This window comes from Leucoraja erinacea, chromosome 4, assembly GCF_028641065.1.
Source record: "Leucoraja erinacea ecotype New England chromosome 4, Leri_hhj_1, whole genome shotgun sequence".
NCBI lineage: Eukaryota > Metazoa > Chordata > Chondrichthyes > Rajiformes > Rajidae > Leucoraja > Leucoraja erinaceus.
The window spans coordinates 9,949,729-9,965,936 of record NC_073380.1 but is presented as its reverse complement, the minus strand read 5'-3'; the positions used below and the strand labels follow the sequence as shown (position 1 = coordinate 9,965,936).

Sequence of the window (16,208 nt, the reverse complement as noted above, 5' to 3'; positions counted from 1 at the left end):
TGAGGACGGTGACGGTGACGACGCTGGACGTGCCCGGCGAGAGGTGAAGACGGTAGGAGAGGAGAGGTAACCGGGGGCCAGGCCTACTGCTCCCTCGAGGTCGGCTGCAGGAGGCAGCCCCGGGGAGCAAAGTTGGACGGGCGAGGAGAGGGACATCGGTTCACTGGACGACCCGCACGTCCAAGGGAAGGCGACGGCTAGAGGCCCGCAACAGGGGGCTCGCCTGGAACAGGAACCGATCATAATACCTAGAGTGTGGACTGGACACTGAAAATGGCGCCCAAACATGGCGCCTCTTGCATGCAGGATCGGTGGACTATTTCTGTACACTTGGTTATCGGGAATGCGATTGGGTGTGGCGATACTCTACTGGACTGTTTGTAAGAAAATAATTTCACTGTACGTTTCCACTTCTCACATGTGACAATAAAAGCATCATTGAAAAGGAAAATGGGCCCAATCTCACAACCCCCATGTCTCAAGAAGGCACTTAGATTGATTCATTGAAACTGTAGGTGGATAGTCAGCGTTTATGCACGGCAAAGGTATTGGAGATTTAAGTGATTAACGCAGGTGTATCTCTGGGGGGAAGACTGTCATAACAGACTAGAAGGGTCGAGATGGCCTGTTTCCGTGCTGTAATTGTTACAGTGGTTCATGGTTAGAAGATACCCTGTAGGTGCCTGACAGCGTTGCAAGCACCATATTGGAGATTTCCCCTCACTTAAGACTGTCTGCCTGCGGGGGGTCCATATCCTTCTAAACCTTTCCTCCACCCAAGTACCATGTCCAACAGTCGTTTAGCAGGCCCTTCGGCCCCGACTTCACAGTACCAAGTGCCCCTCACTAGCCTACCTGCCTGCGTTTGGTCCATATCCTTCTAAACCTTTCCTACCCAAGTACCTGTCCAAATGTCTTTTAAATCCTGTCATAGTACCTGCATAAACTGCCTCCGTTTTAGTTTAGTTTAGTTTAGAGATACAGATGGAAGCAGGTCCTTGAGGCCACCGATCCCACACCGATTGGTGCTCCCTGCACAGCAACACTATCTCCCACACACTAGGGATGATTTACAATGTTACCAAGCCAATTAGCCTACAAACCTTTACGTCTTTGGAGTGTGGGAGGAAACCGGAGCTCCCCGGAGAAAACCCAGGAGAGTCACAGGGAGAACGTACAAACTCTGTACAGACAGCACCCGTAGTCAGGATCAAATCCGGGTTTCTGGCGCTGAGGGGCAGCAACTCTACAGCTGCACCACCATGCCACCCTCTGGCAGCTAGATCCATATACCCACCACCCTCTATGTGAAAATGTTGCCCCTCAGGTTCCTATTAAATTTTCCCCCTCTCACTCTGGCCCCCTCTCACTCCCATAAACCATCAGCAAAGTGGTGCAGTGATGGAATTGATGCCTTACAGCACCAGAGACCCGGGTTCGATCCTGATTATGGGTGTTATCTGTACGCAGTTTGTACGTTCTCCCTGTGACCTGCGTGGGTTTTCTCCGGGAGCTCCAGTTTCCTCCCACACTCCAAAAATGTGCAAGTTTGTTGGTTCGTTGGCTTTGGTAAAATTATAAATTGTCCCTAGTGTCTCGGGTAGTGCTACTGTACGGGGTGATCCCTGACTCTCAGTCTGATGAAGAGTCTCCAGCCGAAAGGTCACCAATCTCCAAAGATGCTGTTGAGTTACCCCAGCATATTGTGTTTATCTACAGGGTGAGCACTGGTCGGTGCGGACTCGGTGTGGCAAAGGGCCTGTTTCTGCGCTGTATCTCTAAAGAGGATTAAATTCTCTACAGAACGTTTCCATGGTCTTCTCAAATGTACAGTGTCGTCAGTATCTTTTCCGCCATTTTGACTGCAATGCTGACCCATTCCTGGAAAATTCAGAGGAAGTTTTAAGGGAAATTAACGGTGCGTTAACCCTTAGAATCAGGGCTATGTACTGTACATGATAGGTACACAAAAATGCTGGAGAAACTCAGCGGGTGCAGCATCATCTATGGAGCGAAGGAAATAGGCAACGTTTCAGGCCGAAACGTCGCCTATTTCCTTCGCTCCATAGATGCTGCTGCACCCGCTGAGTTTCCCCAGCATTTTTGTGTACCTTCGATTTTCCAGCATCTGCAGTTCCTTCTTAAATACTGTACATGATAATTGGATTGTTTGTACACGGTGACTTAATAGCCAATTCCTTTTAGAAACTCGAATGTAATATCATTGTCGGGTACAAAAAATTGTTATTGCTTGTGCTTGAAATATTTGAAGAATTTCATTATGTTTGATGTTGGGATGGATATGAAGTGTAAATGGAGTCACAGTAAACAGGGAAAGCATTATAGTTAGTCAGTCAAAGGAAGAAGAGTGAGGCACTAATTCAGGAGCCCAACAATGCTTTGTGTTGTATGTTGGTTTTCATAGCAGACCCCATTGAAAGAGCAGTACACTGTGTTATTTACACTGCGGCAAAAAAGCAATGAAGTGAAAATTTGACCAGACTAAATGAAAATCAAAATACGTCAGATGCTGGTAGCGTTAAACTAGGCAAAAGCAATGGGAAACATGGCAGGTCGTCAACATCTCTGGAGAGACGAGATCTGTTAATATTTTTGTGTATCGACTGGTGTATCAAATGGATCGACTGGGCTTGTATTCACTGGAATTTAGAAGGATGAGAGGGTATCTTATAGAAACATATAAAATTCTTGATTGCAGGAAAAATATGCCCGATGTTGGGGGAGTTCAGAACCAGGGGTCACACTGTAAAATAAGGGGTAGGGCATTTAGAAACATAGAAACATAGAAAATAGGTGCAGGAGGAGGCCATTCGGCACTTCGAGCCGGCACCGCCATTCATTGTGATCATGGCTGATCGCCCCAATCAATAACCCATGCCTGCCTTCTCCCCATATCCCTTGACTCCACTAGCCCCTAGAGCTCTATCTAACTCTCTCTTAAATCCATCCAGTGACTTGGCCTCCACTGCCTTCTGTGGCAGGGAATTCCATAAATTCACAACTCTCTGGGTGAAAGAGTTTATCTCACCTCAGTCTTAAATGGCCTCCCCTTTATTCTAAGACTGTGGGCCCTGGGTCTGGATTCGCCCAACATTGGGAACATTTTTCCTGCATCTAACTTGTCCAGTCCTTTTATAATTTTATATGTTTCTTTAAGATCCCTCCTGATCCTTCTAAACTCCAGTGACTACAAGCCTAGTCTTTTCAATCTTTCCTCATATGACAGGGATCAATCTCGTGAACCTATGCTGCACTGCCTCAATCACAAGGATGTCCTTCCTCAAATTAGGAGACCAAACTGTACACAATACTCCAGACGTGGTCTCACCAGAGCGCTATACAAATGCGGAAGAACCTCTTTACTCCTATACTGAAATCCTCTTGTTATGAAGGCCAACATTCTATTAGCTTTCTTCACTGCCTGCTGTACCTGTAAGCCAACTTTCAGTGGCCAGTGTACAAGGACGCCCAGGTCTCGCTGCACCTCCCCCTTACCTAACCTAACCCCATTAACATAATAATCTGCCCCCTTGTTTTTGCCACAAAAGTGGATAACCTCACATTTATCTATATTCTACTGCATCTGCCACGCATCTGCCCACTCACTCAACCTGGTCTTGGTCACCCTGCAACCTCCTAACATCCTCTTCACAGTTCACTCTGCCACCCAGCTTTGTGTCATCCGCAAACGTGCTAGTGTTGCTCCTAATTCCCTCTTCCAAACCATTAATATATATGGTAAACAGTTGCATCCCCAACACCGAGCCTTGCGGCACTCCACTCGCCACTGCCCATTCTGAAAAGGACCAGTTCACTCCTACTCTTTGCTTCCGGTCTGCCAACCAATTTTCTATCCATGTCAACTCCCTACCCCTAATTTTAGTCACCAGTCTCCCTCTTATCAAAGGCTTTCTGAAATTCTAGATACACTATATCCACTGGCACCCCTTCATCCATTTTACTTGTCACATCCTCAAAAAATTCCAGAAGATTAGTCAAGCAGTTTAGGACTGAGATGAGGAAAAACATTTTCGCCCAGAGAGTTGTGAAGCTATGGAATTCTCTGCCACAGAAGGCAGTGGAGGCCAATTCATTGTTTGTGTTCAAGAGCGAGTTAGATATTAGAGGGTCGTAGGGCGTATGGAATCAAGGGATATGGGAAGCAAGCAGGAACAGGGTACAGATTTTGGATGATTAGCCATGATCATATTGAATAGCTGTACTGGATCGAAGGGCCGAAAGGCTTATTCCTGCGCCTATTTTCTATGTTTCAAAACTAGAAAATATGGGCGTGAGAGGTATATTAAATCAGTTGGGAAAGGGGTAGGAGTTTAAAGAACAAACAAACTCCGAGAGGAATCGTGATTGGGATCATTGTAAGCTTAGTTAATGATGGAGACAGAGGAAGGGTCCTGACCCAAAATGTTACCCATCCTTTTTCTCCAGAGATGCTGCCTGACCCGCTGAGTTACTCCAACACTTTGTGTCTGTCGATGGACAGAAATATATTTTTCTCCACTAAAACTTGTAATAAGATTACTCGTGATGGCTTTAACTTAGTTGAGTTTACTAACTGCTAACTTCTGAGCTTTTTGGGGTTATCTCTACTGAAAGCTGTCACATGGTACAGCGAGCATTTACCTCGAGACCAATATTTCTCAACAGCATTTAAGAGACTTTTAGATAGGCTGAGTGTTTTATTGCTGTTTTATATGTCCCAAAATGGAACAACAAAATAAAGTCAATGGCAAGAACCTTAATAGCATTGATGAACAAAGGGATTTTAGGGTCCAAGTTCACAGATCCCTGAAAGTGGCAACATAAGTAGACAGAGTGGTAAAGAAGGCATAAGGTATGTTTACCTTCACAGGTCCGGACTTTTGGAGGATATAACTTTAAGGCGAGAGGGGCAACGTTTACATTAGATGTGCTGGACAAGTTTTTCACAGAACGGTGGATGCGTGGACCATGCTGCCAGTGAGTGGTGGTGGAGGCGGATACAACAGTGGCACTAAAGAGGCTTTTGGATATGTGCCTGGATATAATCATTCCTGCCATCGGGAAGAAATATAGGAGCCTGAAAACTGTAACGTCCAGGTTCAGGAATAGCTACTTCCCTATAAACAATCAGGCTATTAAACACTAAAACCTCTGAATAAGCTCTGAACTGGATGGACTTGGGGCATTGGTTTTGTCTTTTTGCATTATTATGCTCTGTTTTATGTGTGTGTATGTATATGTATATGCATGTGTATGGGTGTGTGAGTATATATACATTGATACACACACACACACACACGTGTATGCATATATATGTGTGTGTATATTTATACATACATGTTTGTATATGTATGTATGTTAATGCATGTGTATATATTTACACACATGTATACACACACACACATATATATATATATTACCTAGATCAAATGGGCTCTGTTGGGGCCCGTTCCGCCAACGCAATATTCCACCACTCAGCCAATCAATCGTCCCCACTTGGAGGGGGGGGGGCGTGGCGTCGTCGATCACCACCCCCTCCACAATGGATTTTTTTTTGTAAATGAAACCTCTCCCCTATTACACACACCACCCACCCCCCTCCGCCCCCACACACACACAATGAAAACCGTTTTTTTTTGTAAATGAAACCTCTCCCCACTAATTTGATTAAAACAGATTTTTAAATTAAATCTCACTCCCTCCCTCCCTTCATAACCCCTCTCCCCTCCTTACCCCCCTTGAGGTGGAAGCTGCTGATCCCATTGTGATGTCATTGTGTGCTGGAACACTGCTCATGGGCAGTTTATGTAAATGAGATCCCATTGTGATGTCATTGTCGAATGGAGCACTGCTCACGGGCAGTTTATGTGAATGAGATCCCATTGTGACGTCATAGCTGTAACTGCCACAGCAGTGTTCAGGTAATTCTTTCTCAAACTGGATGTTGTAAAGTTAAAAATATGAATAACCTGTAAAATATAACATCAATGTGAACTAAACTTGATTAAAAAAAATATACCACAAGTCAATTGTAAGTAAGGTGGTTCAAAAATTGTAGTGCTATCGTGTACCGTTTGCCGTAGTTCCGGGATCATTTTGTTACACAAACTTTTTTAAAAGGCAAGGCAAACAATTGAGCAGCAGCCACCTTACAGCCGCATCACGCGGACTCACCGTGGAGTAGATGTACGTTCAGTGTTATTCATAACTCAGAGAGCCATGACCCTCTCGCTTCCTGGGTCTGACAGAGACTGAGTGAGGGTCTACACTTCCTGGTTTTATAGTCCCGCCCCCATGTCGCCAGCGGGGGCAGCAGAGAGAATGGGGATTTTTTTTAAATCATTGGGAAAAATCCTCTGGTCCCGGAAGGCGGAGGGGGGCTCTGAGTGAGCTGGCCAAAGATGACGGCCATAGGTGGCGGCGTTCTCTCGGAAATCACACCACAGCGAGCCAAAAGCGGTCAAGATCAGACTTTTAGTAATATAGATAGATGCTGGAAAAATCGAAGGAAGACAAAAAATGCTAGAGGCAGCATCTATGGAGAGATCGGAAGAGCGCATGTGTAGGATCGAGACCCTTCTTCAGACTGATGGGGGGGGGGGGGGGGGGTCGGGGGGCAGGAGGGGGGGGGGGGGGGGGGGAGACAAGTGGTGACAGTAGGACCAGAAGGAGAGCTGTGAAAGGTGAGGGAGAGAAGGGTGAAGACAAGGCTATCTAAAATTCGAGAAGTCAATGTTGATACCACTGTGGTGTAGACTACCCAAGCGAAATACCCAAGCTTGTCTCCTCACTTCATTTGCTGCTGGCTTCAGTCGCAAATCTGAGTTTTCGAGTGATCTGTGCAAGGCATTTATTGATGCTGGAATTCCACTGTGGAAATTGGAAAACAAATCTCTCAGAGGTTGTTTAGAGAAATACACAGAGGAACATATAACAAGCGAGTCATCATTACGGAAAAATTATGTTGACAGCAACTTCAACATTGTTATGCAAAAAATTTGAAATGAAGTTGCATGCAACAAAACATCGATCTCAATAGATGAGACAACCGATGCTGTGGGGAGATATGTTGCCAATGTGGTCATCGGTACACTGGAGGCAGGTCAACCATCAAAGGAGTATTTGTTGACATCAGAAGTATTGGAGAAGTCAAACAACTCGACTATTGCTCAGTTGGTTACATCTTCACTTGCTGTACTTTGGCCAGAAGGTATAAAACACGAGAATGTTCTTCTGTTTGTGACTGATGCAACTCCGTACATGAAAAAAGCTGCTTGTGCTCTTAAAGTTTTATTCCCCAAAATGTCGCATTTGACATGCTAAGCTCAAGACTTCATGAAATTGTCAAGCACATACGTAGCTTGTTTCCAAATGTCGATCGCCAACTTTCCAATGTCAAGAAAATGTTCCTCAAAGCACCGTCACGTGTGCAGTTGTTCAAGGAAATGGCACCCGAGATTCCGCAACCTCCTCTGCCCATTTTGACTAGGTGGGGTACATGGCTCTCTGTTGTACTCTACTATGCTGCAAACGATAAAATAATTTGTCAACAGTTTTGAGAAAGAAGAATCTGCCGCAGTCAGGATCGTCAGTGAAATCGTGCAGAAAGGAGATGAGGAATTTCTTTAGTCAGAGGGTGGTGAATCTGTGGAATCTATTGCCACAGAAGACAAGTTATTGGAGATTTTTAAGGCAGAGATAGATAGATTCTTTATTAGTACGGGTGTCAGGGGTTCTGGGGAGAAGGCAGGGAATGGGGTTGAGAGGGAGAGATAGATCAGCCAAGTTTGATTAGCAGAGTAGACTTGATGAGCCGAATGTCCTAATTCTGCTCCTATCACCTATGAACTTATGAACTTATCCTGAGTAGTACAACTCACCAAGTGAGGGGAAAAAAATGCAACACTCTTGTAGCAGAGTTAAAAGATTGTTGATTTGTACCCAACCCTCAACATCCGTGCACATAATCCCAGCTTCAATCCTGAGCTCGGATGCCGTCCGTGTTGTTTGCAGATTCTTCCCGCGGCCGCATGAGCTTCCGATGGGTGCCCTGGTTTCCTCCCACATCCCAAGCATGTGCGGGTTAGTAGGTCAGTGGGCAATGTAAACAGCCCTGTGTGTAGAGGGACTAGCATGGTCTGTGGGGCTAGCGTGGGAATTGATGGGAATGCAGGAAGAATAAAACGGGATTTGTGTCGGTTTGGTGTAAATGAATTATTCATGGTCAATGCAGACTTGATGTCCCAAGGACTTGTTTCCATGCTGTATAACTCGATGAATGCAGCCTACTACACACATGATCGTAAGTCCGTCAGAATTCAGTAAGAAGATATTTGGACAGGTACATGGATAGGAAAGTTTTAGAGGGATAATGGCAAATGCTGGCAAATAGTAATAGTGTAGTTGACGACAACGTCGGGAGCTCACAGGTCGCCTTGGAGTAGAGGGAGAACAAGGAGGGAAGAGACAAGGACTTTAAGGGTTTTGCCTTCCATCACAGTGAGGAGGTGCCTGGTGAACTCACTGTGGTGGATGTTCAATTTGTGTTTATTGTGTGTTTTTGTCATTTTTATTATATGTATGACTGCAAGGCAACGAAATTTCGTTCAGACCAAAAGGTCTGAATGACAATAAAGGCTACGTTGACTTTGACTTTGATGGGACATATGGTTGGCATGGACAAGTTGGGCCAAAGGGCCTGTTTGTGTGTTGTGTGACTCGAAAATTCTGCTGCATCTCATTTGAAATAAATATAATCACTTTAATGCGGACAATATTTTCTGGGGCACCTTTATGGTTTGAGCCAGGTTTTATGCTCCTGGCAGAAATAACCATAGTATTTTTCTGCCAAGGATATTCATATTTGTTTACAAGAAATGAGTCCAATGTCATTGATACTTCCTTCACAAAGTGTCAATAGCTGCATTTATCTTTTCAAAGAAATTATGTAGCAAGTAGGAGTGACTTCCCAGGATTACAGGGTGTCAAGGAGAGAGAGAGAGAGAGGGAGAGGGAGAGGGAGAGAGAGAGGTTGTGATGGGCAAAAGGGAGGAGAAGACGTTTGAGGGGAGGAGGTTTAAATGGGAAGGAAGAAAAGTAATGCATTACAGGGATTAGCAAACCAATACTCTGTCAGGTATATGAATCTTAATTGATGGCTTTAACGCAAACACCATGCACTGAGAATGCACTCAAATGAAATCTACAGAGGAAGCTTTGTCATGGACATTGAATTAGCTCATTCTGTCAGGGCCTGGTCTGACTTTGAGTTCATTGCGAACTTTTGTTGGCCGAAATGAAATACAGATTGCTGGTGGTATAATCAGCCTATTGAATTACTATTCATTAAGATCCAACCACAACTTGTGGCTTTCTTTTCTTCATCCATTGGACAATTGTTTGTGCTGAAAATCACAAGGTGCTGGAGGAACCTTGGGACTGAAGAAGGGTCTTGACCCAAAATGTTGTCTGTCTATTCCTTCCACAGATGTGGCCTGTAGAAGGATCCCAACCCAAAACCTCATCTGCCCATTCCCTCCAAAGATGTTGCCTGGAAAGGGGTCTCAACACGAAATATTGTCCGTCCATTCCTTCCACATGTGATGCCTGTAGAAGGATCCCAACCTGAAACATTGTCCATTCCCCCAACAGATGCTGCCTGGCCCCTGTGATCCTCCAGCACTGTGTGTTTCGCACAAGTTTCCAACATCTGTAGTTTCTTGTATCTTACTTTTCATGTTCTTTGTGTTCTTCACCGCCCAGATTCTACATCTATCTTTGCTGTTGTAGCGAAGCCTCGAGGAGGGCTGGAGCAAGAAATATTTTGTTGGGCCACTCCATTGATACTCTTATCTCAACCACTTCTAGTGTCCATCCATTAGTATCAATTGATGCTCAGAATAGATACATCTGACAGATCATCTATTGCTAACCTAGCAGGAGAATAGGCTGACTAAGTGTGTGACACAGAGAACAGGAGCACATGAAACGAGTACTGTCAGCAAACCATCATTATTCCCAACAGTGCAAAATCTACAGACATAGAAACATAGAAAATAGGTGCAGGAGGAGGCCATTCGGCCCTTCGAGCCAGCACCGCCATTCATTGTGATCATGGCTGATCGTCCCCAATCAATAACCCGTGCCTGCCTTCTCCCCATATCCCTTGATTCCACGAACCCCTAGAGCTCTATCTAACTCTCTCTTAAATCCATCCAGTGACTTGTCCTCCACTGCCCTCTGTGGCAGGGAATTCCACAAATTCACAACTCTCTGGGTGAAAAAGTTTTTTCTCACCTCGGTCTTAAATGGCCTCCCCTTTATTCTCAGACTGTGGCCCCTGGTTCTGGACTCGCCCAACATTGGGAACATTTTTCCTGCATCTAGCTTGTCCAGTCCCTTTATAATTTTATATGTTTCTATAAGATATCCCCTCATCCTCCTAAACTCTAGTGAATACAAGCCTAGTCTTTTCAATCTTTCCTCATATGACAGTCCCGCCATCCCAGGGATCAATCTTGTGAACCTACGCTGCACTGCCTCAATCACAAGGATGTCCTTCCTCAAATTAGGAGACCAAAACTGTACGCGATACTCCAGATGTGGTCTCACCAGAGCCCTATATAACTGCAGACGTTTTAAGCAATAAGTTCATATGTTCTAGGAGCAGAATAGGGCCATTCGGTCCATCAAATCTACATGGCCATTCGATCATGGCTGATCTATCTCTCCCTCTCAAACCCATTCTCCTGCCTTCACCCCATAACCCCTGACACTATTCAAGAATCTGATATGTGGAGTGGCAAATATATCTTGCGTTCTCAGAGATTCAATCAGAACTATTAAGGCTGAAGTGATATTACATCCGAAGAGTCTGAAGAAGGGTCGCCTTCACTTCAGATTCAGATTCAATTTAATTGTCATTGTCAGTGTACAGTACAGAGACAACGAAATGCATTTAGCATCTCCCTTGAAGAGCGACATAGCAAACGATTTGAATAAATAATAATAAGTGTCCGGGGGGGGGGGGGGTGGTGATTGGCAGTCACCGAGGTATGTTGTTGAGTAGAGTGACAGCCGCCGGAAAGAAGCTGTTCCTCGACCTGCTGGTTCGGCAACGGAGAGACCTGTAGCGCCTCCCGGATGGTAGGAGGGTAAACAGTCCATGGTTGGGGTGAGAGCAGTCCTTGGCGATGCTGAGCGCCCTCCGCAGACAGCGCTTGCTTTGGACAGACTCAATGGAGGGGAGCGTGGAACCGGTGATGCGTTGGGCAATTTTCACCACCCTCTGCAATGCCTTCCGGTCGGAGACAGAGCAGTTGCCATACCATACTGTGATGCAGTTGGTAAGGATGCTCTCGATGGTGCAGCGGTAGAAATTCACCAGGATCTGAGGAGACAGATGGACCTTCTTCACTTATATGTCACACTATGTGTTACTGGCAAGACAGTCATTATTTTGCTCATCCCTCATTGTCTTTAGGAAGATGGTGGTGATCCAGTATCATGACACACACAGATCTCAGTCCTTCTGTTCCAGTATTCTCCTCCTGCCCCATCTTCACACACACACACTTGGGGAATGTAACTGAGGGTGTAAACAAAAATAAGGAACTGGCCTTATGGTAAGGGCGGCATGGTGGCACAATGGTAGAGTCGCTGCCATACTGCACCAGAGAGTCGGGTTCGATCCTGACTACGGGTGCTGTCTGTACAGATTTTGTACCTTCTCCCCGTGACCACGTGGGTTTCCTCCAGGTGCTCCGGTTTCCTCCCACATTCCAAAGCCAATCAGGTTTGTAAAAACATAGAAACATAGAAAAATAGGTACAGGAGCAGGTCATTCAGCCCTTCGAGCCATTCAATATGATCACGGCTGATAATCTAAAACAGGACCCTGTTCCTGCTTTTCCCCCATATCCCTTGATTCCTTTAGCCCTAGGAGCTAAATCTAACTCTCTCTTGGGAACATCCAGTGAATTGGCCTCCACTGCCTTCTGTGGCAGAGAATTCCACAGATTCACAACTCTCTGGGTGAAAATGTTTTTCCTCATCTCAGTCCTAAATGGTCTACCTCTTATTCTTAAACTGTGACCCCCGGTTCTGGACTCCCCCAACATCAGGACAATTTTTCCTGCTTCTATCCTGTCCAATCCTTTAAGCATGTTATATGTTTCTAGAAGTTCATCCTTCTAAATCCCAGTGAATACAAGCCCAGTCGACTCATTCTTTCATCATATGTCAGTCCCGCCATCCCTGGAATTAACCTGGTGAACCTGCGCTGCACTCCCTCAATAGCGAGAATGTTAATTGGCTTCTGTAAATTGTCCCTAGTGTGCAGGATAGAACTAGTGAATGGGTGATTGGCAGTCGGCACGGACACGGTGGGCCGAAGGGCCTGTTTTCACGCTGTATCTCTGAGCGAAACTAAACTGGATTTCTCCCTGAACTTCTCCTATATAACCTGAGAAAATGTACACACATATTCCTCTTTGTCTTTGTTTCTCTTGAACAATCTCATGACTTTACATCATAACATAGAAAGATAGAAATTAGGTGCAGGAGTAGGCCATTCGGCCCTTCGAGCCTGCACCGCCATTCAATATGATCATGGCTGATCATCCAACTCAGTATCCCGTACCTGCCTTCTCTCCATACCCTCTGATCCCCTTAGCCACAAGGGCCACATCTAACTCCCTCTTAAATATAGCCATTGAACTGGCCTCGACTACCCTCTGTGGCAGAGAATTCCAGAGATTCACCACTCTCTGTGTGAAAAAAGTTCTTCTCATCTCGGTTTTAAAGGATTTCCCCCTTATCCTTAAGCTGTGAACCCTTGTCCTGGACTTCCCCAACATCGGGAACAATCTTCCTGCATCTAGCCTGTCCAACCCCTTAAGAATTTTGTAAGTTTCTATAAGATCCCCCCTCAATCTCCTAAATTCTAGAGAGTATAAACCAAGTGATAACCTGATGCAGCAAAAAGATGCCTTTGCGGATGCAACATTACACCACTGTACGGCATCAGTTTACAGACCTTTTATATTAAAATGAAAGGGAAGATCTCCTTTGTGTGTCATGTCTAATTTATAAAGCTGCTACTCGTGAAAATTATTCCCAGTTCTTTCTCACCTCTATGCCTATGATAGATTACCCAATTATTCTACTTTTTTTGGCTAAATTTATAATATTTCCCATTTTTCTGGTTTATTATCAGCATCTGCCGTACCTTGTTTGGTTTATTTTCCTTCCTTACTTGAGTTTAGTTGAGAGATACAGCGTGGAAAGAGGCCCTTTGGCCTACCGAGCCTGCGCCAACCAGTTATCACCCCGTACACGAACACTATCTGACACACACGGGAGTGTTATGAGGTTCGTGGTTCGACACGTCCGTGATTATGTTGGTGGCCTAGCCGAGGCAGCGTGAAGTGTAGATGGAGTCAATGGTAGAAATGCATGATGGCCTGGGCTGCGCCCACAATTTCGCACGAGTGTCAATTAGCGGAGAATCCATTTATTTACCATTAACGGCTTCCTTATTATCGTGCTTCACGTTTGCATTGATATTAATTGTCCTTGGCGTTGTGCTTTGGTTGCAGCCTTGGCCGAACGTGTCCAATCTCGCCAAGGACTTCATTGACCGGCTGATCACGATTGACCCCAACGAGCGGATGGCAGCAGCTCAAGCCTTGAAGCATCCCTGGGTGGTGACTATGGCCGCATCTTCCTCCATGAAAAACCTCCATCGCTCCATCTCCCAGAACTTGATGAGGAGGACCTCTTCCCGCTGTCAAAGCTCGAAGTCTGCAGAGACCGTCAAGTCCAGCCGCTCCAGCAAGTCACGCCGTTTACGTGAGAAAGAGATTCGGGAATTTAACCTTTGGTACCAGCACCACATGGAGCAGGACTAATTAGATGACGTCCATTTTCGTTTTAAGTTAACGCAAATGTTCTCCCGGTAAATAAATCGAAATGAAAAGTCTAGACTTTCATTAGTTGGTTACCACTTAAAATGATTTAAGTGATGATTATATATAGCCTCAAGACAGCAACTGTGATTTTCTATTGGACTTTTTTAATATCAAAGTAAATTGACTCATCAGTGTTTTAACATTTCCATCTAATCAGCATTTAATCAGCAATAAAGACTATTGTATATATTTATGCAATGCGATGTAAAATTCAAAATTTGTAAATGTTTGCTGACTTGAAAAAAAGTCCCTTTGTGTTATTAGTTTACTGAGCCAGCCTTTACATGGAAGGAGCTAGAGTAGATATTCAGACTATAAAAACATCAGGGCAGCACGGTGTCGCAGCGGTAGAGTTGCTGTCTTACAGCGCCAGAAACCCGGGTTCGATCATGACAACGGGTGCTGTCTGCATGGAGTTTGTACGTTCTCCCCATGACCGCATGGGTTTTCTCCGGGCGCTCCGGTTTACTCCCACATTCCAAAGAAATACAAGTTTGCAGGTTAATTGGCTTCGGTAAAAATTGTAAATTGGCCCCAGTATATAGGATAGTGCTTGTGTATGGGGATCGCTGTTTGGCACGGACTTGGTGGGCCGAACTGGACTAATCTAATGGCCGACTCAAGGTTCCATGATTACCAGGGCGTTTGATAGAAAATTTACGAAGCTGTTTATTTAATTCAAGAAAGTTATTTGGGTTAATTTTTATAGGAGCAGGAGGAATATGAATGCCCTTAGACTTATTTGCTCCTTTTATTGAAGCATTGGTTTGCAGTCCTTTTGTTTTCTATTTGTCAGCCGGCTTCAGTTGATGTACTGAAAAGAATACTGATGAAGGCCAGAATCCAATAATTGATGATTAAAATTTGTCATATCTCGAGTGGATGCCATAGGGCATTTTTAGTTCAATGGTACAGGTACACCACTGATTTTAAGGTCATAAGGTCAGAAGTGATAGGAGCAGAATTAGGCTATTCGGCCCTTCTTGTCTACTCCACCATTCAATCATGGCTGAGCTATTCCTCTCTCCAAACACCATTCTCTTGCCTGCTCCCCATAACCTCTGACACCTGTACTGTTCAAGAATCCATCTATCTCTTCCTTATAAATATCCATTGACAGCCTCCACAGCCTTCCGTGGCAAAGAATTCAACAGATTCACCACCCTCAGACTAAAGAAAATCCTTATAGAAACGTAGAAAATAGGTGCAGGAGTAGGCCATTCGGCCCTTCGAGTCTGCACCGCCATCCAATATGATCATGGCTGATCATCCAACTCAGTATCCTGAATCTGCCTTCTCTCCATACCCCCTGATACCTTTAGCCACAAGGGCCACATCTAACTCCCTCTTAAATATAGCCAGTGAACTGTGGCCTCAACCACCCTCTATGGAAGAGAATTCCACAGATTCACCACTCTTTGTGTGAAAAATATTTTTCTCATCTCGGTCCTAAAAGATTTCCTCCCCTATCCTAAAACTATGACCCCTTGTTCTGGACTTCCCCAACATCGGGAAAAATCTTCCTGCATCTAGCCTGTCCAACCCCTTAAGAATTTACAGTTTCTATAAGATCCCCCCTCAATCTTCTAAATTCTAGCGAGTACAAGCCGAGTCTATCCAGTCTTTCTTCATATGAAAGTCCTGCCATCCCAGAAATCAGTCTGGTGAACCTTCTCTCATCATCTCCTTCCTAAAGGAATGTCCTTTAATTATCCGACACCCTTGCTGGATTATCCGTTTTGCCGGACCAACAGAGGTCACGTTGTCCAAGCAATGTCGAATGATACCAGAATAGACCGTCCAGGGGCTGAGATACCAACCCGCAAACATGGCTTCGGAAATCGGCTGTGGGAACGGCTGGGTTTGTATACTCTGGAGTTTAGAAGGTTGAGAGGAGATCTTATTGAAACGTATAAGATTATTAAGGGTTTGGACATGCTAGAGGCAGGAAACATGTTCCCGATGTTGGAGGAGTCCAGAACCAGGGGCCACAGTTTAATAATAAGGGGTAAGCCATTTAGAACGGAGATGAGGAAAAACCTTTTCACACAGAGGGTTGTGAATCTGTGGAATTATCTGCCTCAAAAGGCAGTGGAGGCCAATTCTCTGGATGTTTTCAAGAGAGAGTTAGATACAGCTCTTAAAGATAGCAGATTCAGGGGATATGGGGAGAAGGCAGGAACGGGGTACTGATTGTGGATGATCAGGCATGATCAC

The 16,208-nt window shown here is 45.0% G+C and overlaps 1 protein-coding gene across 1 annotated transcript in view; it reads left to right on the top strand.

Moving 5' to 3' along the window:
* LOC129696144 (serine/threonine-protein kinase H1-like) overlaps positions 1-14,180 on the top strand; it is a 42,626-nt gene extending 28,446 nt beyond the window's left edge. Inside the window, exon 3 of the mRNA XM_055633660.1 lies at positions 13,620-14,180. Coding sequence (XP_055489635.1) covers positions 13,620-13,931 — 312 coding nt within the window. The 3' untranslated portion in view covers positions 13,932-14,180. The remainder of the gene's footprint in view (positions 1-13,619) is intronic.
* The last annotated feature ends 2,028 nt before the right edge of the window (positions 14,181-16,208 follow it).